This window comes from Heloderma suspectum, chromosome 9 (genome assembly GCF_057233095.1).
Source record: "Heloderma suspectum isolate Gila_16-S chromosome 9, 16-S_ref, whole genome shotgun sequence".
In the NCBI taxonomy this organism is placed as follows: Eukaryota; Metazoa; Chordata; class Lepidosauria; order Squamata; family Helodermatidae; genus Heloderma; species Heloderma suspectum.
The window spans coordinates 30798842-30823409 of record NC_139466.1 but is presented as its reverse complement, the minus strand read 5'-3'; the positions used below and the strand labels follow the sequence as shown (position 1 = coordinate 30823409).

Sequence of the window (24568 nt, the reverse complement as noted above, 5' to 3'; positions counted from 1 at the left end):
AACAACTAGTAACCAGTGCAACTCCTTCAGCACTGGAGTGATGTGGTCTCGCCGATGGCTGCCTTTAATCAGGCGGGCCGCCGCATTCTGCACCAGCTGCAACTTCTGAACCATCTTCAAGGGTAACCCCACATACAGCAGTCTAGGCGAGAGGAGACCAGGGCATGAACTACTGATGGGAGCAGATGGTTAGGGAGGTAGGGGCACAGCCACCATATCAGATGGAGTTGGTACAGCGCTTACGGCTGACACCTGAGCCTCCATGGACAGCTGGGAGTCTAAAATGACCCCCTGACTGCGGATCTGGTCCTTCAGGGGTAGCTGCACCCCATTAAGCACCAGGTCAACATCCCCCAACTTCGCTTTGTCTCCCACAAAAAGACACTTTTTATCATCCTTGACATCAGTAAATCATATCCCTATCAAACTATAAAGCAAGTGATGTTTGGGGAGATGGCAGAAACAATATCTTCTAATATTTACAGACCTTGCAGTCCTCAGTCCAATGTCAGGGTACCCAACAGGAGATATAAAATGGAAAAGCCAATGGCCTAGTTTGCACGATAACAGAGAGGACGTAAGCCATGGTGGCTCCCCCACCCCTCCACACACACACGGTTGGCTAGTTGCTGTGGGTAACAGGCCACCTAGAACCCTACAAAAGCCCAAAAGTTCTGGGTGGCTTATTACCCACGGCAATAAGGCACCTCAGCCTGGTTCACACAACATGACAAGCTGTGCTGCCAAGAGTAATCATGCTAATCGCCCCTGCATGTGACTAGTGCACACGCATGTGGGTGGGAATAAGCCACTGTGGCTTATTTCCCTTCCATGATAGTGCGAAACCAGGTCAGTCTCTGCTACTGAATGTCTGTTGATGAAGGCATATGGAAGCTTTTGATTTATACATAGAATTTTGCAGGCAAAATAGAAAAGGAAGCTAATACTCAGTGATCCAGATTACAAATATTTAGGGTTATTTGAGATGTAAATATCTCCTTTTCCTTCAATGTAATCCTTTCCAAACACCCTGTGGTATGGAATATGTGAAGAAATGTGTTATGTGAATTGCCTCCTACACGGATATGCTCTGCTGGAATGTCCATGATTTTAGCAACACCAGGAAGTGCCACCTCCATTGGGGCAAGGAAAGGAAAGGTTCCTCCTGTGCAAGCAGCGGGTCATTACTGACCCCTAGAGGGACGCCGCTTGTGCTGGCGTTTTCTTGGCAGACTGTAGCGGGGTGGTTTGCCATTGCCTTTCCCAGTCTTGACTACCTTTCCCCCAGCAAGCTGGGTACTCATTTTACCGACCTCGGAAGGATGGAGGGCTAAGTCAACCTGAGCCGGCTACCTGAGACCCGGCTTCCGCTGGGATCGAACTCAGGTCGTGGGGAGAGTTTCGGTTGCAATACTGCCGCCTACCACTCTGTGCCACACGAGGCTCATTGAGGTAATGACCAGCAAATGAAACACAATTGTTGTAAACCTTAAAATGTAAGGACTGCCAAGCAAATTCCCAAACTGCTTTGCGCAATTATGAAAACCGATACAGAAAAGTATTACCACCACATGAAGAGTTAAAATTGGCTTTTCTTTAAAAATGGTCTAAGGTATGGACATAACATCTATTCTGGTAAGTGTGTGTGTGTGTGTGTGTGTGTATATATATTCTCCTTTGCATTCTATCCCACGTTAAAATTGGGCACAAATAATACCAGAGATGCGCAAAAGACTCTTACAGCACAATCCTATACATGTCTACTCATAAGCCCATTGAGTTAAATAAGCCTTACTCCCATGTAAGTGTGTACAGGATTGAGCCTATCAGTGCAATCCTATGCATGTTCACTTGGAAGTACATCCCACGTTGCTGAATGGGACTTATTTCCCGGTAAGTGCACATATGATTGCAGCCTTGGTGTCTCATATAAGAACAGTCTATATGAAAGCAACATTCTACCCCACAAAACAAATCAAAATCCAGGATGGAGCTATGCCAATAGAAGTAGGCTGATTCGATGTCCAGGATCACTGGGGATGGGGAACAAGTCTCTCCAAAGCCTTAGTGGTGTCCCTAAGTGCACCCTTTTACTTTTCCCGATACTAAAGAATGACTGCCATTCATTCCTATGGAAAACAGTAAAGCATGGTGAAGTTCTCTTTCTTCTTCCCCCAGGACACTGGATCTCTCATTTCTCACTGACAGAGATCCCAAGGGGGCTATAAAGGGTCTCTATGTTCTGAGGATCCCAGGGATCCTTGCAGTATCCTATGCAATACCCCTTTAGTTTCTCCCACGTATGTAAATAGCTGCCATTACTTTTTATTAGGAGAGTAAAGCACTGATCTTGACGATATACCGTGGGAGTGAAAACAAAACCTGCCCTCCACCCATGACACTGAGTAGCCTGGCTCTTTCTGATACCGATCCGGATCCTGCCCCCACCCTATCTGCCTGACTGGTGCACTCACTTTCTCTCTCTCTCTCTCTCTCTCTCTCACACACACACACACACACACACAAATCATAAGGACAGTTCTTTCACTAGTTAAACTATTATAACAGCAATGAATTGACACAACTTGCTTGCTTTCTGAATAAGTTAGCAGTTATCCTTCATCCTCTAACAAACAAGGAAAAATTCTGAACGAAACTTTTCAGAAACAAAAATCTTGAATAGGTCCCTTTTTAACTTCCCATATATGCATAAATCTCATTTTTTTTGCATATCATCCCCATAGAATTTTATCCCCACATTAGCGCTGAAGTTGTTGTTTTAAAATGGCAATAAAAAAAGAATATAAGTCTCTAATTATGCTTATTTTCAAATAATGTTTTTTTTTCATATTACTAGGAATATTTCTCAGATATTATCTCCGCACACATTTGGGTATGATGCTTAATGGAATTTCACATTTTAATTTTATTCCAAATTCAAAGTTCCCTAAGGTAAAATAACTGAACTTACAGAATATCTTGAAGAAACACAGGAAACAACATTCAGAAAAATTATGCAGTTCGCTATCTACACCAAATGTTACAAAATACTTAGTGTTTATATTGTGCTTTTAGAGTGTTCAAAGCACATTCCATACAATGACAATCCTTACAACATACATGCAAGCAATGCCGCATTATCCTCATGTAAACAACGCTGCATTATTACTATTGTTGCTACTAATTACGTTTTTATTCCACCTTCCTCCAAACACCTTGAGGCAGTAAACATGGTTCTCTCATTTTTTCCTCACAACAGCCTTGTAAGGCAGCTTTGCCTGAGAGATTGTGACTTGCCCAAGCAGGGATTTAAACCCAATCTAAGTCCAATGTTGGTCTTCCAACTTTACCACACTGGCTTTCTTGCAGACAGAGGAGGGGATGGGAAGTAAGGGTGGAGATCCAGAACAGCAGCTTGCCTAAGGCATGCACAGATCGGTGCACAGCTAAGCCAAGTTTTAAACTGCAGATGTCACAGTTTATGAACTGCATTATACCAGATCTCATAAAAAATCATTATGGAGGATAAGCGCACTTAAGTTGCAATCCTATGGATGTTAGACAGAAAAAAGTCCTACAATTCCCAGCATGCCCCAGCCAGCCATGCTGGCTGAGGCATGCTTGGAGTTGTAGGACTTTTTTCCCCGTCTAAACATGTATAGGATTGTGCCCTTATTTAATTTTATTTACTTGTCTAGTGATTTATACTCTGCCTTTTCAATCATAACAAATGCCCTAGGCAGCTAATTAAAAAAAAAAAGCAGTAAGCATGAAACAGCAACAGAACATTTGGTTTATGAGAGTCAAGTGTGCTGAATCCACAAACCTGAGACACCCCATCCCCCCACCCCACCATCTGCAAGTGACTTTGGTGCAAAAAGATCTTTGAGGTTATGAGGTGTTTTTTTCCCCCAAAGACCTTAATAGACACCTGCTGGATTGTGATGATGTTTTTCAGAGACTTCGTTAACCGGTAAAACCTCACATAAACTTAGACTCACAGTAACAACGATTTTTAATAACTTCTGTCTTTTAGGTACCAGGGAAAAAGAACAAGAAATGTTAATCGAATATTAGAACAATGTGATAGAAGTAGAATTGCTTTTGAAGAAAGGACTTGAGGAAGAAAAAAGACCTCCAGTAAAAGACAGAACCCTGAAGATGTTGAATCCCTTATCTAAGGTGTTCTAGGAAGTTTTTTCCTATATCTTGTTGAAAAATTTTCACTGGGGTGGCTCGAACTGATCCTTTCCGCAGGAACAGATAAACTGTAAACTAGCCCATGTTTAAACCATGTTTTAAGAAACACAACTCTGACACATGCCTGGGCATGTAATATGCCTTTTTGATTTTGAACACCTATACCAGAAGAGGAGCTCTGTGCAACTCAAAAGCCTTTTCTATGTATTTGAATATAAGTTGGCCCAATAAAGGTCTCGCCTCGCTTGCTCTGTGCTTCCAGTAAAAGTAGGATCTCTGGGTGTAAGCCAATTTAGCTTTCTCAACTTCAATAGAAGTAAATTAACTTGACTCCCAAATTCTTTAGTGCTAAGGCCTCCACAGATCTCTCTTCATACAACAAGCAGCAGTACTTAGCCACAGACGCATTCCCCCCACATGGTTCAATGGGTAGAGGGGTGTCCTCTGCACCACTTCAGGAGCTGGCCTTACATTCAGTACAAAATCAAATAAATAACCCAGCACGTACACGCACAGGTTAAGTTAGATCAGGGGTGAGCAACCTATGGCCCTCCAGATGCTTTGACCTACAACTCCCATGATCCTTCACCATCAGCTATGCTGGCTAGGGCTGATAGGAGTTGTAGGCCAAAACATCTGGAGGACCACAAGCTGCCCACTTCTATGTTAGATGAATGGTAGAACCCCATCCCCACCTTTCTGAAAAGCAGGAGAGATGAGGATTTCCAGCTCAACTAGAGTTAGCCAAGGAACCCCTGACTTCCAGACTATTCAATAAGGAGAAGGCTGTTTTCCCAGCCAAGGCTGCAATCCTATGCACAGCTGCCTGGGAGTAAGTCCCACTGAACTCAGTGGGGCTTATTTCTGAATAGACATGTATAGGAATGCACTGCGAGTAGTACAAGTCCATGTACTAGGCAGATGAAAAATATTCTCTCAGAAAGACTAGAGTTCCTAACCACAAAAGAAGAACACAAGAAATGCCCTGCCGGATCAGACCAAAGGTCCATCTGGTCCAGTATCCTGTTTCCCACAATGACCATACTCTGGGAAGACCACAAGCAGAACATGAAGGCAAACAGACCCCCTATCCCAGCAACTAGTATTCAGGGGTATACTGCCTCTGAACCTGGAGATTCATTATAGCTATGATAGCTAATAGCTACTGATAGATCTATCTTCCATAAGTCTGTTTTGTAAAGCCATTAAAGCTAGTGGCCATCACATCTTATCGCAGAGAATTCCATAAACTAGTTCCATTAATGCAAACTATACAAGTGAACAACCCCACTATTTGATGTTATTGTCTTTTATGGTGGTGTCACAGACCACAGCCCCCAGCAGGTCAGCTGCAGAATGGGAAGGAAAAGGTGGGAAATTGAAAACCATATTAACTAGAGTCCAAACAAAAGATGACTGAATACAGGTCAATATAATTATTGCATTGCTGCAAATCAATTGTTACTTCAAACGTTTACAAAGTTAACAACAAAGTGGAGTGATTTGTTTTCACCCTTGGCTGTTTGTTCTGTATGAAGCCTTAAAACATCAGGGGCAGTCAATGGTACCGAGTCAATTCATCTGTAAATTAAAGGCCACTTGACTCTGGCAAACAGGTGTTAATAGACAAGCATTAGGAGACTTGGGTATGTCAAGCACTCCTGCTAAAGATAAGGGAGTAACAAAACAATGAAGCCTCTTTGTTTTGTAAAAAAAAAAAAAAAACAGCTGCAAGCAAAGAGAATGGGGCCAGCATTCATGCCTCTTAAAAACAAGATCTATTATTATTCAGCTGGTGGCAAGCTCTTTTTGGCAAAAGTGTCACAAGTCCAAAGTATGAAATAGTGCAACTCTAATGCGCGCTACAGTACATAAGCAGCACCTCATCATCACCAGGGAGTTTTCCCTCTCGACTTTGGAATGGGAGAGCAAGCAGCAGCAGAGTACTGGAAAGGAGACAAATGTTTCTGCCTGACTTTGCTGCTGCCACAGGTCTTTTTGATACAAACTTGCAGCTACTGGATCGCATGAACTATCTGGTTTGCCAGTGTTTTGTATTATAAACACACACCTCTATTATGGAGGTAATAACAACATTGACCTGCCTTACAGGGTGCTTGACAAGACAACTGAGATTGTGTATCTTAAGTAGTTTGTACACTGAAATGCGTTATAAAAACATTAGATCTGTTTAAACATTTGTGAACTGCCCAGAGAGTTTTGGGTATTGGGTGAAATGTAATGAAATAGAATAGAAACATAATAAATAAAAACAAATACATCTGCAAGCCGACGTACCCTTTACTATGTGACCTTCCCCGAGAGGCACGTTTGGCCTCTTTGCTTGCTTCTTTCAGGTGGACAGTGAAAACTGTTCTCTTCTGCCAGGCTTAAGGTAATTATTTTTAAAGTGAATTATTTCAGCCCTGATATTTCCCTTCTCCTGTTGGGTTTGGAAATGCTGAAATGTTTATCTTACTGTTTTGATTGAATTTATGGTATTGCATTTTATTATGTATTTTAAGCTTTGAATACTGCTTTGGGGGCCTTCAGTCTGAGAAGATTCAGTCTGAAAATATGTAACATTTTGCTTACTTGGGAATAACCTCCACAGAAGTCAATGGGCTTACTTTTGGATAGACATGCATAAGATTGTGCTACACTTAGTATTATTATGGCACTTAGTCGTATAGGCACTTCAAATCACATCAGTGACAAACCACCTGTGCTTAATTCCCTTTTTTTAAAAAAAAAGAATGGTCATGTATTTACTGCTTAATATAAAGCAAGTGTCCACTCCCATTTAGATAGTAATAGGAAAGCATAGAAGAATTGATGCTTTCGAACTGTGGTGCTGGAGAAGACTCTTACAAGTCCCCTGGACTGCAAGGTCAAATCAGTCAATCCAAAAGGAAATCAACCCTGACTGCTCATTGGAAGGACAGATACTGAAGCTGAAGCTCAAGCTCAAATATTTTGGCCACCTAATGCAAAGAGAAAACTCCCTGGAAAAGACCCTGATGATGGGAAAGATTGAAGGCAAAAGGAGAAGAGGACAGCAGAGGAGGAGATGGCTAGATAGCATCACCGATGCAATGAATATGAACTTGAGCACACTCCAGGAGAGAGCGGAGGACAGGAAGGCCTGGCGTGCTATGGTCCATGGGGTCACGAAGAGTCGGACACGACTCAACGACTGAACAACAATGGAAAGCATGAAAATACTAGGGAAGATTAAATGAATGTTCCAAAATAACACTATTTACTGTAAGACATAAGATACTAACTTATGCATCTTTAGAATTGATTGGAAATTATTCTGATGGCTACACATGTGTGAACATGTTTAATTGCAATATGCCATCAATGCATCTTGATTCAACATTATCCCACAGAGAATTCAGGACCGGTTTGGAAAACGCATTTTAGGTAGAGTTACAGATTTAGAAGGTGCTCGTGGAATCATATCAAGCCCAAAGGCCTACGATGAGGCAGGGAATCTTATGCCAACCTTACATATAAGTCCACAGAAACAAGCTCACAAACCCACCAGCTCACAGGTCCCATGCCAATGAGAGCCAGGTCTGGCGAGTTTCTCATCCAGAAGGAATTGATAATTTCTTTGGGATTATGAACAAGTACAAGTCTGCCCTAACCCTAAAACATCTCCAAACGATTCCCATGTGGTGTTTTGCTGAATAAGTTAGGGCAGTGGTTCTCAAACGGGGCTGGCTTTTTTTAACATAATGCTTCAAAGTTGGTAGGGGTCTCAGCAGACCACTTAAAACTTTTTTTTGTTCTACAAATAACAGCACATACATAATTCATATTTAATGTTTTTTTCTCTTCAGTGCAGGCATCATCTGCACCATATTATGAAAATCATGGGCCCTAAGCCAAGCTGCTGAGAAGGGCCCCTTTAAGTGGTAAATTTATAGGGAAAACATTGTAGATGGCACCAGTGTTGAATTATAATAATTATGGGCCCTCCTCATTAGCCTGTTCAGTAATCCAGCCCTGGTCAACACAGCCTCCATCTGCATCATCAGAAAAAATAAATCAAGTGCAGGGCCAAGTACAGATATTCTTTGTAGCACAATCTTTCTGCACACAACCTAAATGGTGTTCATAGCACAGCACAGTTTGAGAACATCTGCATATCTACTTTCCCCCACTGCAGAGAAACTTTACCTTAGAACTTTAAAAAAATTCTCAGCACGCTCAACCTACAGTTCTCAGGATTGCTTGGGAGAAACTATGAAAATTAATCTGTTATAAAATTGATATAAGTTGGTAACATAGACATACCCTTGAGGGGGGGGGGAATAATCTAAAAACTTTCTAAAAGGCTGTATAAAGGACATAAGTTCTCCACTTAAAGCAAAGATAACTTCAGCAACTTGTTGTACTAGCATTGCCATTTGTAACTATGCTTGGTTTCATGCATTCATGCATGAGGCTGGACAGCCATCTGTCAGGGATGCTCTGATTTGGATTCCTGCATTGAGCAGGGGGTTGGACTTGATGGTCTTATAGGCCCCTTCCAACCCTACTATTCTATGATTCTATGATTCATTCAAGGATCCAACTATTAGCTATGTCAATCTCTAGCTCCCTCAAATTCTTCTTCACTTGTTGATTGTGTAAATATCTGGAGGCTACATTATCAGTTCTAATTCTAACCAACCATGTTGGTTGGGTATATTATTCCCTTATTTACAGTACTGGTACAGAAGTACCTCTTGTTATGGAACCACTTTGCCATGTAGAATAGTTGCTACAAGTACTGCTAGCAATTAGTGTAGTATTTGTTTGTGCAGATGTGCCAGACAAAGATTAACCACACTGCTGGTATATTAATAATGTGTAATACATGTAAAGCTTGATAGGTTGCATTCAATCTAAGGAAAAAATCAAAGGAGATACCCTGACATGAATGTCAGGAAAAAGTATTTTAGTACTATGAAAAGTCATATTGAAGATTGATAGAGCAATCTTATCCACATTTTCTCAGAAGTAAACCCCATTGTGTTTAATTGAGCTTACACCTAGATATAGGATTGCAGCCTTAAAAGCAATAATTCAGCTGGGAGCTTCTCAAATTCACTTTAGCCCCAGTTATATGATCAACAAAAGTATGAACAAAGAAGAAAAACAGCTTCATACTTATGATAAAAAATTACAAGTCTTGCCACACAATTCTTTACTTGGTTTCACATCAGTTGTTTTTAACATTGTTCTAATTGTGTTGCCTTGTTTCTGTTTAGCCTCTGCTAGAGTTTAATTTTCATGCAAGTGTTAAAAAACAGCACTTGAAAAAAAAAAAAAAAAACACAAGCTGAACCTCACACATACCAGAAAATATTAACCAGAGAAGTGGAGAAGGATCTATTATAACCAAACAATATAAATTCTTAAATTTGATTTTATTCTTCCCTGCTTATATGGGTTACATGGATTTTCTTCTATATTCAGTACCACTAATTTCAAGAGAAAAATACAACCAGCATTCTGCAAACACTCCGAGGCCATTCAGACAACACGCTAACCCACACTCAGTGGTTGAGTGTGGGTTGTTGTTGAACCATGGATTGTTTGTTGAATCGTGGGTTAGCATGTTGTCCGAATGTCCGCAGGGTGACTTATTAATCATGCAGTGTGGCTTGTTAACCACACTGAACAACCCAACAACAAACTATGGGTTCCCAAGGTGGCTTGTTTGAGAAAATAAGCCAGTATGGGTTAGCGTGTTATCTGAACAGCCCCTCTATGTTCCCACCACTCAGTGAAATAGCAGCAGCACACCCTTATTAGCTTCCTAAAAAAAAATATTTGTTGCAGGGTAAGAACCAAAGCGTGGAGTTAACCCAGGTAACTGAGCAACTTCAGATTATCTTCCATCACAGTTACAACTGGAAGTGAAGGGAAACCACTTAACAGGTGAGAATGCCTGCTGGCTTGTATCAACAGTGCTGGCGGTTATAGGCTATACATCTAAATATTAGTCAATCTACAGTGAAAACTGCAAAACCCTCACTAAAATACTCCTTTCAGGCCTCTTTAGTAATATTTTATTTTGTTATTTCTCTGCAAAATTATGTAAACACAAATGCACACAGGCAAAAGATAAATCCATTTATCTATGAAATTCTTTACCTATTAAAATACTTACACATGCAGTGCTGACTTGCAGCACGCTGAACTTCAAAGTAAAACATATATGAATGCTACTTACTACACAAATTCTTACTGCAAGACAAAAAGCAAGAGAAGCAAGATTTAAAGAACTACAAGAATTCAGAAAAAGCCAACCCTATGGAATCAGGGCATGCAAAAAACCCACCAACAGTATTGTTTAGGAAGATAGATAGAAATTCATTTGCATCAACCACCAGCCAGTGCAATTGATTATATAAGACACACAAGTAAACTGATAAAACCATCAAATTAAGAACTATAAAAAATTAAGACCTAAAACACCAGACTGCTGAAATTTGCATTAACTGAACTGTCATTGATTACCAGCATAAAACATCCATACTATACTGACATGTCATATTCAAAAATGATACTCATGCATAGCACTTCGCGTACTCCAGCATTTGATTGTATACCCCCTTTTAGAATCAAACCCAGAAAGATCCTCTACATATCACCCACATTTTATACCCAGCAAAATGAGTTTGCACCAGTGCACCTGGTGCATGGCATCCACATTATATGCCTGTATTCTGAACCCATCTGCACAATATTCTTTCACCAGCACAAAGTGATAAAATGAACAGGGACCAAGCTCTGTTCAAAGAGTGGGAACAGATGAGCTTTTATCCTTTCTCCCTCAATACTTCCCATTTTGTAAACCGGGGTTACTACTCCTTTATTTCACGAGCAAATGGAGATGTTTTCAGTCTTTAGAAACCTACACATTTTCAATCACCATGCACGAGCAAAATAATTGCTCATTTAAGAATATATTCATTTACATTCTATAAAGACCTAAACATTCTGAAGCATAGAACAATCACCACCATCCGTATCATCAAATTCTCTGATTTCATGTAATATGATTTAGTCTGGAGAGATGGATAGTATTTTTCTTCTTAATGCTGCAAAAAAAAAAAAAACAACCCTCCTCTCCTCAGTTCCTATCTTTAAAGCTACAACCAATCAGCAAGCAACTCTCATTTGCAAACACGGAACTGAGGCCTCGTAGGCGCAGCATCATTGGCCTCTGCTGAAACCCCTTGTACGTGCCCTCAAATAACCCTCCCTGGTTTGTCCACAATAGATATGGGGGGGGGGGGGGGAGAATCACACAGAAAATAAAACCAGGAATCGCCACACAAGTGACTACAGCAACCCTTCCTCTTCCTTTTCCCAGATCTTTCACCCAGCCTAGACATGGGGAAGGCAGAGAAGAGGCTGCCTAGCTGTGCCCAGTCTTCCTCGTTTGCAACAACTTCCCTCCTCCTGCCATGCTGAAGTTTAAATGCTACCTCCACTCACCAGATCCTCAAAGCTTCTTCGGTGCTCCTTGCCCTGCCAATCCAGGCGCCGGGGAATCAGCTGAGGTGGGAGGAAGAGACAGAAGTCTAGTAATGTGTGTGTCTAGTGGAAGGAATAACAGATTCCCCACCTACCCTCCCTCCCTCTCCCCCAAAGCCCTCGCTTATCCTTACATACACATGGAGCCCATGCCACCAGCACCCACAATATGGGTTCCCCCCAAAGTTTCAAATAAAAAAAGGTAAATAGGCATCGATCTTGAAAAGGTTTCAAGCAAAAGCTGTCCTAGTTGGTGGTACAAGACAACCCTTTCTTTCTTCGGGATCCTGGAATAAAGAGCACTTCTTCTCAACAGACATCTGTCCGCCCCTGTGAAGCAACTCCTAGTTCCTTGATCAAAGCACAAACAGTCCCGCTCGCTCCAGCTCCCAAGCTCACCCACCCTGTGGTGTCCCTAAACCAAAACACTGCTGAAAAAGTCCCCTTCTTTTCCGAAAGCAACAAGAACAACAAAAAAGCAGGTAGATGTGTGTTGGGTCCATTAGAAGAAGGTGGGGACAGTGACCTAATCCCTCATTAGGGCCAAATAAATAAAACACTGCATAAAACAGTCAGCAAGCTTTAGAGTTCGCGAAAACTCTTCATGATGGATATTAAGTAAATGAATAAGTTACAAAAATAAAACAAAGGTGGGGAGAGAGAGAGAGAGAGAGAATGGGGAAAGAAGAGGAAAAAAGAAAAGTCCCTTTCCTAGGAGCCACCAAGGCCTCTTCACTAAGTGTGGGGAGATAAATACTGAACCCAAGGAAGGTCCTCATCATTGGTGTTTTTATATAATAGGTACTGGGGGGAAGGGGTTAATAGGAGGGGTAGTGATGTGGTGAGGGGGCAAGGACCCCCCCCCATTAAAAGCTAAGTACATTAATGAGGAATTAGCCCCCCTCCCACCTTACTTCCTAATCCCACCTCCCCCCAAAACCCCCACTCCCACCACATGTTGGGACATTACCTGGTATTCTTCCAACTCCTCCACCAGCACCTGAAGAGGGAGAGAGGGAGAGAGGCGCGCACACAAAGGGCGTGAGGGGAGGCCGGCGAGGTCCCTTCCCCGCCGGCCCTTGGGCAGCCCGGCTTCGGGCTCGGCCCCGTCCAGGATGAGACCCCCACCCGTCTCCGAGCCAGCCCCGTCCGCTCATTCCTCTCACCTGGGCGGATTTCTTGCAAGGTCCCGACTGGAGGAAGCGGGCGATCAGGTAGTAGAGCTCTGAGGAGGAGGAGAGACAAGCCGGGTTAAAGCGGGGCGAGGGGAGCCCGAGAAGCCGGCCGCAAGCTCCGGGGTGCCCGAGAGACTCACCGGCTTCCAGCTGGGTCGGGGCGGCCGCCGCCGCCGCCATCCTCCGTCCTGAGGGGAAGGAAGGCCCGTCAGGGAGGGAGGGAGGAAGGCGGCGGAGAGGAGAGAAGCGCCCCGCTGCCGCCGCCGGGATGGTCCCCGGCCCCAGGGAAGCTGTGTCCGGCCGAGGAGCGGCTCCGTTACAGCCGCCCGGGGCAGCCCCGGCGGCGGCGGGGGCTGTGAGGGGCTGCCGCCGCCGCTGCTGCTGCTGCTGCTGGCGCTGCCCGGCGCCTCCTCATCGCCGCCTCGCCGGCTCCATCGAGCGCCGCTAGGGGAAGGCGCGGGGCCCGGCCCGGCCCGGCCCGCTCGCCTGCGGGAAGGGAAGGAGGACGGAGACGGGGAGAGCGACGGAGAGGCAGCGGCTCGGTAAAGGGGGGAACCGAGGCAGCCGGACCCGGGCGGGGGGGGGGTAGTGGGCAAGGCAGCCAGGGAGCCTCCGGCCGCGCGGGGGCGATGGACCCGGCGGGCTGGCGGGGTGTGCGAGGCGGCGGACGGCTGTCGGAAGAGGCGGGGAAAGGGAAGGCTCCGGCCTAGCCAGGCCCGCGGCCTGCGCTCTGGGCCTCGGCCGGCTCGCGAGTCGCCTCTCCCGGCTCCGCCCCTCGGCTGCGGGGTTTGCGCTCTAGCCCCGGGTCGCCCTCGGCTTCAGAGAGACGCTAGGCGGGCAGGGGGCTCGGCGGTTTTCCTCGCCACGGGGCGGCTCTGTGGCGGGCGAGTTTTAGCAAGCTTGTTTTGGTTACAATAATCACGACACTAACCTCGCCCTTCGTTTTTTGAAGGAATACGGCCTCCCCCTTTCCCTCGCACAACGACCCTGTGAGGTAGGTTAGGCCGAGAGAAAGAAAAAGTGGCTGGCCCAATAAGCGCCATAGCTGAATGGGGATTTGGACCCCCGGGCCTCGTCTCAGGAGTGACTCTTGAGTGGCCAAACAAAAAAACAAAAACAAAAGGGTGCAGGGGAAAGGTGCTGGGTAGTTTGTCTCCTTTAAAGAATATAAATGTGTGTGTAAATATATATATATATATATACACACACACACACATAAGCACACACAAACATACTATTTACACACATATTTACGTAAACATATATACACATATAACACCCGACAGTATTGGCTGCCTTATATTAAGAGGTCTCAAGGTGGCTCACATCACTGAGATGGGGCAGTTTTAGAATATCAGTTAATAACTTTTGAGGAGTGCTGGCCTTTCATGTGAATGTTGTGGCCTTTTCCCCTTTGTGGTGGAAATTTCTGAAAAGAGAGTATTTTTCATATTTTTGTTTCTCGGGTAAGAAATTTGAGGAGTTGACTGGCCTCTTATCTCGAGGGGCTTTCATAGCTTTCTGTGGCCAACATTGGGTAGGTTGCTACCCCTTTGTCTAATAAATATTCTAGTTTCTTGTTGTGAAGGGAAGACATTCAGGGAACATGGCTGGTTTTTTATGGTGAATATTGGGGTGGCGGTTCTTAGCTTTTCATTATAGTAATGTTTTGCGGGTTAGGCTGTTGTGTGTTTTGTGGTACATATATATTAGTAGGCTGCTAGCATTCCCAGGTTGGAAATATTGTGGAAATCTGGGGCTTGCTGGCACTATGCATGTATAATTAAATGGAGGTTCCTAGGATTTAAAATCTAAGTGTTGCTGACATATGGTAACAGAAAAACACGACAGAGGTGCTGCCTTTTCATTACAGAAATATACTGAGGGGGCTGTTGCTGGCATTGTGTAACATAATATATATTTGCCGAGGGGAGGCTACCCTAAAGACAGTTTCCAGAGAGGTAATCTGTAACAGCAAAAATAGCAAAGAAGCTTGTGGCAGCTTAAAAACTAACAAGATTTATTGTGGCATAAACTTTCGTGCAGTCAAGCACACTTCATTCCAGGGCAGCTATATGAGGGCTGTCAAACTATTGGCCAGTTTGCAAGTAACAACAGGCCATGGGTTGTTGGGGACGAGCAGGAAAAAGCGGGTCTGTGGGAGGCAGCACTCTCTCTCTCTCCCCCATTTGTGCATGAAGGGGGTTAAGCATCAGTATGTACATGGGCCACACACAGTTTCAAACCAAAGGGTGGCTTATTCTCCATATGCAGAACATTGCATGTTCTTTGGAGACAGAGTACATCATTTCAAGCAGTTGGGAAATAATGTATGCTCCTGTGTTGACAGACATGTACTACAACTTCACCCACATAAGGAAGTAGTTAAGGGGTGGCCAGGAGAAGAACTGACTCAGTACTTGACATTCACACTAATTACGCTCTTCTGCTGTCTTGGAAATCTTTTCCACCTGTAAGTTATTAGGTAGCTTAATCCTTTCCTTCCTCCTCCTCTTGTTAACCTCACAAAGAGGTAAGCACCCTAAAACAGTTTACTATTTGCCATTTCACACACCACATAGCAATAAAACCTAGGTTTCCCATTTGACAGGGTGCTACAGATAACCCTGGCTCTCTGGGGAGTATGCCTCTTAGAATCCACACACTTTTCAAATTCTTGATTGTAAAATTTACTGTTCACGTGTATTTTTCAAATACATAATATATGAAATTCCAAGACCCATCTTCCTGTAATACCTTTATTCAGCCAACCAAAAGATCACAACAGATGTGCAGATTTTGGAATTTTACCTATGGTCAACAGAGCTACCTTTGCTTTTTATATGTGAATCAGCCGTTTTCATGGAGGTATCAGTTTCTTCTAGGTAACAAATGTTTGTTCTTGAGTAATTATTTCATGGTAGCTTACAATGAGGAGTTCCTTAAAGGCAATTTTATGACTGAATAATTTGCTTTCTACTACATTAAATTAGCACCATCTAAAAATAAATACATCAGTTACCCTGTTTATCATTTAAAGTGGGCCTGGCAAACATACATTGTCCTCCTGCTCCTATCTACTTTGCTTAACTGGAACTGGCAAGGAACATCAAGGTTGTGAAATGCGATGGTTGTCCTAATGCATGTCCAATAGAGTGGCATCCACTTTCCTCCCCAAGGCAGCTCCCTCCACTTTTTCCACTATTGAGACATATTTAGTACAAATCGCAGAGATCTGTCATGTGAATTTGCTTTTTTGTGGACTCCAGGCTAAAGGAAGTAGTACTGTGTTCCTACAGAAAGGCCTATTGGTGCAAAACTCCAGTAAATGTAATAGATTTTGTAGCAAGAAATTTGGACTGAACAGAGAAAGAACTGCATTCCAACATGGAACATTTAGTGTGATTAGATGACATACTGATACTGCATTTAAGTGTCGTAAGCAAAAAGATGCTATTTGGATTGGAGCCCTAATGCTCTGTCCAACATAAAAGGAAAATGGTGCAGGATGTTCTATAATAGTACAACATAGTAACATTATAGGCAGAAAAAGATAGCAGAAGTTTGAACATTAGATTTTTAGAAGTCTGTTTTATATACATTTCAAAATTTAGCTATTTTATGTATAGGATAAAGTTTTTTACCTACTCAATACCAGTGTGGGATTGGGCAAGCTCAAATATCTCTATAGATAAGGGGAAATGAAGGAGGTCTCTCTGTTAAATGTCTTAAAACATAAACAGCATGCCTAAGCAGTGGTGGGGAGAAAATAGAGGGACAAAGACTGGGTTCACATGACATGACAACCCATTGTGGGTGACAAGCCACAGTGGGTTGGCATGTCATGTAAACCTGGACCACTTCCTGCAGGGTGGCTTATTTCTGGGCAGCAAGCCACTCTTATCGTTATGCCACCCTGATAACTCATGGCTTGTTCTAGGAGTTATTTTACCCACGATGGGTTATCGTGTCATTCAGACACAGACAGCTATTTCATCGTGGGTTGTAGCGATGGGTCACAGAGCTGCTCAGCAAGAGTGGCAAAAAACTGCCACTTCTCTCCTTGCAAGTGACCTCAGTTTTTGAAGTCTGCCTAGCAACAGATTGTGCCCACTGGCCATGCCCACCCTCCCTCCCTCCCTCCTTCATCAGCAGTCTCCTCCCTAACCCCCCACGTTCCTTCGCAACTACACTTGTTGCAAAGTAGTTGTTGCTACCCATGTGAGCCAGCTATGTGCAATCAGCGCAGTGGCCTTGACCAAGCTTGCCAGATTCAGCTGTGCCTTCAAGTCTCCATTCTCTCCCACCCCCACTTTGTATTTAAGGGCGGGGGGAGTTTGCATCTTTTTGATACTGCATATAGTGCTACACCTTAACATGCTGACATGAAAAAATTCATCTAATTTGTGCTAGGGACAGAGACCGATATTAACACCACTTCCTTTTGGGTGGAAAGTTCCCATCAATGCCTCTTGAGCCCTAATCCATCCTCTCCCAAAGCAGCCTTGCCAGGGTGGGGGGAGTGGGTATTATTCACCTCTGAAACAGGTACTTTGGCACTTGCAAAGGATGCTTTCTAGAGCCATTTGAACCACAAACGGCACCATGGATCCTGTGGAGGAGGCTGACGGCAAGGCCTCACCGCCCCTCTACTCTCAGGATCCCTCTACACAACCAAGGCAGGAGGCTGCTCCCACAGCATCTGGGGCTCCATTGAAGTCAGAGGGCAAGAAGCACCATTTGAGAGTTAAGGTGCATTTCTGGAGAGGCTGAGCTGGGCACATTCATAGCCCTTTGGATTGGCCCAAAATTTCTGTGCAGCATCAGGCACAATAACCTGTTCCCCTGGTCTTTGCGGGGCTACTCTCAAACTCCCACGCAGTGCAAGGAGAAGCTGCATGGCTGAAGAAGTTTAAAGAAATAACCCGCAACTAGCACTCCGGGGTCGAGCTGCGCACTATGCCCTTCTATGATAAGCTGGTGGGCATCCTACTAGACCGGAGGGGCATTACTCCTGGATATACCGTGGGCAGCAGGATTCTCTTGACCCACCTGCAGAGAATCTGGCACCAGCACAAGAAGAGCTGCCAGTCTCCAATCTGTGGCACATTCTCCCCAACTTCAGGCCCGTCCATGCGTGCTCAGCCCTATACCACGCGGGGCAACATATCTAGCACTTCAAAGCTGCAAAGGCCCCTGACCATGACTGGTCAAGAGCACCTGACCCTGGGCAGGGCCAAACAATTTGTCCCTCCAGTCCATCCTTGCTGCCCCAGCAACCAACCCATTCCCTTTCTGGAACAAGTTTGCCCATGACATACTGCCCTAGTGCAAGTAGCCCAAAATATTTTCCTACTGTTATCAGAAAAGAAGCAAGGCAGGCAGCCATGTGAAATGAAGCAAGAGATGCTCTGCAGAAATGTACAGAATTGGGTGCAGCCATGCAGGAAGCAGTCTGGAGTACATTCCTGAGGGAAATGCAATCGGAGCTGGACCTCCCCAGGGAAGGTATGGAGATCTGCTCCCAAGAAATGCAGGCTCTGTGCTCGGTCGTACTGAGGCAGCTGCCTGGGGAGGAGGAGGAGCAGCGGGCCCAGCATAGTATTGTTGATTTAGACATAGTTATGTTGCAGTCAGTTGCTGATACCGGAGAGCCCCTGGAAGAATTTGGAGGTGATCTAGAGGGCACACTATTCCCAGAACTATCTCAGGTGAGGCTGGAGCACCTCCTCACAGACCCAGCAACCCCTCCGTCATGGGCGGGAGCCATAACAACTACCGAGACCAACAGGCCCAAAGCTCAGTGGCCCGGGAGAAGAACCGGTGGACGAAGAAATGCTTCTTACCAACACATAGTGGGCTGCGCAACTTTGCAACAAGCGGAAAATTGACTAGGTCCGACTAGCCAGGGACTTGATTAGTGCCACTGAAGCAGCAGGGGAGTGGACCTATATCCTCTTCAAGAATATGGGTGACAAGGAAGACAGAAGAAGGGCCAGCGAGCATCTACTGATTATCTGGCCAATTCACACAATAGCCAACAGTATCCACGCATCCGGAGAGTCAGTACAAGAAGGCATCTACATGTCAGGCGAGTTGGGGTGGGTGGGCATGGCTGCATCAGACCTCATCTTTAAGCATGCAATGAGGGAGTGGACTGCCACCATAGACAGGCGATCGGAGGTCATGTGAAATGTGACAGCTGCTTTGCAAATGTCAGTGTAAGGCCACCGTGGACAAGTCCTATGTATGCCATATCCACACATGCCTTTGTAGTAGTATCTTCTGCTATCAAACGCTCCAGGTCCTTCCCCTCATTTTCATGCACCAGTCTTCCCTGCTGGCCCTGTAGTGAATCCATTGGTGGGCCCTCCATGGCCAAGAGCCAGCCAAGCAACCCCCCCCCCCTTTGTTTGAAGAGCTGCCAGAAGGAAAACCAGCCTTTTTAGAAACAGCCGCCACCAACAGTGTTCTTTGAATGAGGGTCCAATGGAAATGGGCGATGGGGTGGAGATGGCGGTAGTGTTCCCAAACTCCCTTTCTCTCTCCACCACCCACTCTGATTTTCTCTGTTGCTCAGCGCTTCACTTACTCCCTATCTCCTTTTGTATTAATAAAGAGTAAAACAGAAATGCTTAGCCAGGTGCACTTTCAAGGCCACTTAAAGGCAGCAGAATGCAACATAGTTGTTCAGTGGGCACCTCACTGGTGATGGGGAGCAGGTGGGCAGGGCTGAATAGGGAGCTCAAAATCATTTCTGTTTCCTCACTCTGTCTGCCTGTTGCTAAGCCTGACTTGCCAAGTGCAGCCCCTTCATCCTGCTTCTTTATTAACACAAAACTTGTTTGAGTTTTTGAGAGGAGATACAAACTTCTGTACTAGTACCTGCTGCAGCATGAGCATAGCTCTCGAGCAGTGAATGAAGACCTGCTCACCGCAATACTGGTTGGAGTGTGCTGTTTTCAGGGACAGAATCTCTCTCCTGCCCACCCCAGCACTCCCCAATTAACTTGCCATGCTAACAGTGCCTGCTTCCCCCCCCCCCCGGTCTCCTTCTCCCCTAAGGGAGTGATACAGTCATGCCAGTAGTGGTGGTGATTTCCCACACCTTTTCCTGTGCCCCTTCTGCCTACACCTCCCTCTCCCTTCTCCTGCCTCCTCCCTTCTCCCCAGCTGGTTCCACCCCTGGCCTGAACTTGGAATGGAGAAATGGCTGAAGAAGTACTTATTTCTGCAGTGATTGATATGCCTGTGAAAGCCCTTATGGGCCACTGGGATGAGCAGGAAGAACTACTGTGCTGCCACAGTAAAAATGCTTTACTGCACCTGCACATGGCAGGTGTAGGGGAGGGTGCGGAGCAGGTCTACTTAAGGAGCCTTTTCCAGACTGCTGCAGGAAGGTTGAGCAGGCTGCAGTGGATGGTGTTGTCGGCCTTCGCGGAAGTGGACCACAATGCCATGGTCACTGCTGCCATGGCAGAAGAGCTCACCACAGACAGATGTGTCACCTGTCGCTGGACCCTTCCACAAACCAAAGTTATGTGGACCTCATAGATGCTTGGACATAGATACTTGGGACAATGGCAGATTTCAAGGCTATTTCCGTATGTCATGAGCTACTTTTGAAATCATAGCTTCTGAATTCGGCCCAGTAATCCAGTATTCTGACACTATAATGCACCATGCCATATCGGTTAAAAAAAAAAGGTTAGGCCTGACCTTGTACAAACTTGCTTTCAATCTGGGCTACCTTCTGAGTAGGGAAGGCTACTGCCTGCAAAATCTTGAGAGAGATGGTGCCTGTTCTGAATGAGCTGTAACTCATCAATGTCATAAAGGTGGGGGATGAGAGAAGGAAAATAGGAGGCTTCCATGATCTGGGTTCCCTCGGGCCACAGGGGCCCTGGATTCCTCACACATGTGCATCTTACCCCACCGCTCCCGGAGAGGAGTTCTACAACCAAAAATGCTTTTACAGCATGGCTCTGCAGGCACTTATTGACCCCAAAGGAATATTTATGGATGTTTGCACAGGGGTATTGGGGAGAAGCCATGACACGGCTATCTTCTGGAATTCTCCTTTGTCAGACAAGCTAGCCATGGGAAGATTCTTCGCCAGACTCCCCACTATGGTTAACAGCCTGCCTGTGTGTCCGTTCATTCTTGGCGACCAAGCGTTTGCACACCAGTTCTGGTTTATGGCACTGTACTGGGCTCCTAGGACAGCAAAGCAAAAGAACTTCAACTACTACCACAGCTGTGCTCAGTTGCCTGTGGAGCACATGTTTGGCTGCTAAAAGGTGCAGTGGTGCTCCCTTTACACACTTATGGATTTGGTGGAAGACCTCGTTCCAGATGTCATTGTTGTCTGCTCCATCCTGCACAAGATCTGCAAGTCTAGGGATGACATATTCCTTCAGAACAATCCCAGCCTCCCAGGACTAGGGGCTGAAAATAATGCCATGGCCATTGATGGGTGGGGGAAAGAACCCTCACCGCTTTCCCCTCTTATTCTTTTTCTTAATCTAGAACAAGGGTAGGCAACCTGGTGCCTTCCAGATATTTTGGGCTACAACTCCCATCAGCCCAGCCAGCATGGATAATAGTCGGAGATTAAGAGTATTGTAGTCCAAACATCTGGAGGTTGCCTGCGCCTGATCTAGAATATTGCTTCAGTTTATTTGGCACATACTTTACCACATGTGTTCCTGTGTTTACTGACTATATTACTAGATATGTGTCCATTATTCCTCTTTGATACATCATGTACCAAGAAAGTGCCCTGCGCGAAAGTATATCTGTTGTTCTGTTGGTGTCTCATTAGATTATCAATTTACTTGTATCTTTGTTTTAGTTATTAAGCTTGCACCTCAAATCCTATATTTTCCTCCTTTAGAGTGCATGCCTCTTAGGGCCCAATAATTCACAAATAGTGTGAATTCTGTTTCTGCAGAAGGCACTAATATGAAATTTATCCTTGCATTCTAGAATTTCAAAGTGATTGAGCAAATCTACATGATGTGTGTTGCATTTCCTTTAGTTCTATTGATACATGTTTCGTGCCCAACAGGCTGCAAGACATAAGTAATACATTTTATTGAATTAATCATAGTCTTAGATCCAATATTTAGCCTTTGTTTGCATTTAAACTTTTTTCCTGTACATCTTTAAAGAGGTCCTTCCGCATTTGACTCAGTTTAGATATCTTACCTTTCTAGATATTTTGGAACTCTATATAGACCTGTTGGGTTCCATCCTTAAGGGCAGAGCTAGCAATGTTGTGGTGTGAGGTGTGGACACAAAATACCCTGGAGATTAAGAATGGAGCATATTCTCAAGGTCCCTTAGCTTTCTTCACGGTTACACAAGAAGAAATGTAAAGTATTACGTAGATGCCTTCATGAATTGTTAAGACTCAAAATGAGCCACATCTAAAGAAGTGATTGTCAGAGGAAGTGTATGGATAGGGCCGGTTACTGCATATGGGATTAATAAACTACAACCTTTCTGTGACCTTTACATCAGAGAAAACAAGTTGCAGATCGAAGTACTACAAAAAATCCCAGTATTATTTCACGACTCATGGGGAATAATGAGGAGCTAAAACATAAAAAATTGTTCAACACTCTTGTTGTGGGTAGCAAAACTTATTACCATGAGAGTTTTCAAGTGTACTACTATGCCAAGATACAATCTATGAATAAAGTATGGAAGCTTATAATGGAAAAGCTGTTGCATCATAGTTGCAAAAGGACAGCAGAAATAGGGATGTATAATAAATTATATAGTTACATAAATGTAGCATGTCTGTAGGGAGATCATATTGATACCATAAATGGTGGTCCAACAGGTATTCAGTGAGCTTTCTATTGAGGTGAACCTTTTCTGCTGTGAAAATACTTTTATCTGCCCAAGTTTTCCATAAAAATGATTGTTCTAGAGTATTTAGTAAAGATATTTAAAAATGTGAACATGGATCAAATGGAAACTCTATGTAACCCCTTCCATTTATGCTTTCCGACCTTGATGGTAGGAAACAGCCTTCCTTGGCCTCTAAGGAACTTGTTACAATAATGCAGTCTATCTAAATATAAGATCTAAAGGAAACTGTTTCTAAAACAATTGTATGTTATTTTGCCTCAAAGTCTCATTGCCAACACATCATCTTTCTAAATTCACTTAATTAAGAGGACCTTACAAAAATTATTTTAACTAGCCTTTCAATTTCTATTGAAATCATGATTCCTGTAGGTTTCCATTTAAATTTCCATTTAAAACAGGCTTGTTTTGATCTTGCCTTGCCCAAGGGCATAATCTGATTTCTTACACTTTACCTAGTAGCTTGACAAATCACTAAAGCAATGCATAGCCTTATTAAATAAAAGAGCAAAGGATTAATCTGGGTCTTCTCTTTTCAGTCATTAACTTATTGGGCAGAGCAATCGTACAACCACTATCAGGGAAATGCAAAAGCAAAGAAACTGTCTCATCCAGAGCCCTGCCCACCTTTTGGCAAGAGGGAAGGATGAGCAGATTTTGGGGTTTTTTTCTTGGACATTTGCTTTTAACAAATTCCCTCCCATTGGTTTCAAAAACTCCCCCTCTGTCGGAGTTTCAACATTGGAAAAGCATCAGCCATGGAGGTTTCTGTAGTGGTTGGGATGGGGAGTTGGAGAATAGATCTCCTATGAGGTAGCCTTCTTCTGCCGTTGGAGGGGGAGATGCAATATATCCTATGATTCCTGGGAGGGTGGCCCTGGGTATGTAGGACTGCAACCTAAATCCGCCTTCAGTGTCTGAATATACATTCTGATTTTTCATAGGTGTCAAATGTTTGAAAAATGAAGTATCTCTTGAGACCTTAATTTGGAAGCTGACTGCTCCTACATTCACACAGAACAATATCACTTTCCGTCCAAGGAACAGATGGTTGGTTCTGTCATCTCTGACAGTACTGAGCACCTGTTAGAGACAGTCAGGTTCAGTATATATCCACACCACAAACTTTCCTCCCCACATAGAGACACCAGCTGACTGCCTCAACTGTCCTATGTTGGGGGGGGGGATTTATCTCACACAGCCCCTTTTGTGTGCAAAAATACTATCAGGAAGGCCATTCATACACAGAAGCCTATTTGCATGTGTGACTTGACCTTGCTCAGATGAGACATATGATTCCATATGGGTGTGTGCTTTTTGCTGCAGCTAAAATCAATTTTTTGTCATCTAGGAAAGGAAATATTTAACTTTCCTAGAATTTCAGGGGGATCCTGAAATGTAATACATATATGATCTAAACATAACACAGCATATTTTAAGTCACAATTACAAGATATTGCAGTGAAACCAGTACACAATTAAGAAACAGAAGAAAATTGGCAGCTTCCTTATCACTGCCTGCTAAAAGCAAAGTCAAAGGGGCTTGCATTGTTTCTGAATTACTTTGTGGCTAGAATTCCATTAGCTTGAGGCTGTGACGGAGAGTGGCCCAGTTCGTATGTAACAACAATTCATGGGTTGTTTAAACCATAGATTGTTGAGGCTGAGCGACATGATTTGTTGTTGGATTAAGTCTGGGTTGTTTAACTCCTAAACGATCCAGAGTTCTGGGTTCAGACATCAAGATAACCCAGGAATAGGGCGTTCCT

At 44.2% G+C, this 24568-nt stretch overlaps 2 protein-coding genes and 1 long non-coding RNA gene across 6 annotated transcripts in view; 2 read left to right on the top strand and 1 right to left on the bottom strand.

The window, feature by feature from the left end:
- The window catches only part of BRWD3 (bromodomain and WD repeat domain containing 3), a 70874-nt gene extending 57404 nt beyond the window's left edge, over positions 1-13470 (bottom strand). Inside the window, exons 1-4 of the mRNA XM_084814039.1 lie at positions 13061-13470; positions 12912-12970; positions 12716-12745; positions 11707-11766 (exon numbers count right to left, since the gene is read on the bottom strand). Coding sequence (XP_084670165.1) covers positions 11707-11766; positions 12716-12745; positions 12912-12970; positions 13061-13100 — 189 coding nt within the window. The 5' untranslated portion in view covers positions 13101-13470. The remainder of the gene's footprint in view (positions 1-11706; positions 11767-12715; positions 12746-12911; positions 12971-13060) is intronic.
- Positions 12776-24568, top strand: part of SH3BGRL (SH3 domain binding glutamate rich protein like) — a 138716-nt gene continuing 126923 nt past the window's right edge. For all 4 annotated transcript variants that reach the window (XR_014784841.1, XR_014784843.1, XR_014784842.1 and 1 more), the window contains exon 1: positions 12776-12959. Coding sequence is in view for 1 of the 4 variants with exons in the window: in XM_084814048.1 (XP_084670174.1) it covers positions 12861-12959 (99 nt within the window). In the remaining 3 variants the exon portion in view is untranslated. The remainder of the gene's footprint in view (positions 12960-24568) is intronic.
- Positions 13380-24568, top strand: part of LOC146338564 (uncharacterized) — a 47619-nt gene continuing 36430 nt past the window's right edge. The window contains exon 1 of the long non-coding RNA XR_014784850.1: positions 13380-13462. This is a non-coding gene — a long non-coding RNA (uncharacterized LOC146338564). The remainder of the gene's footprint in view (positions 13463-24568) is intronic.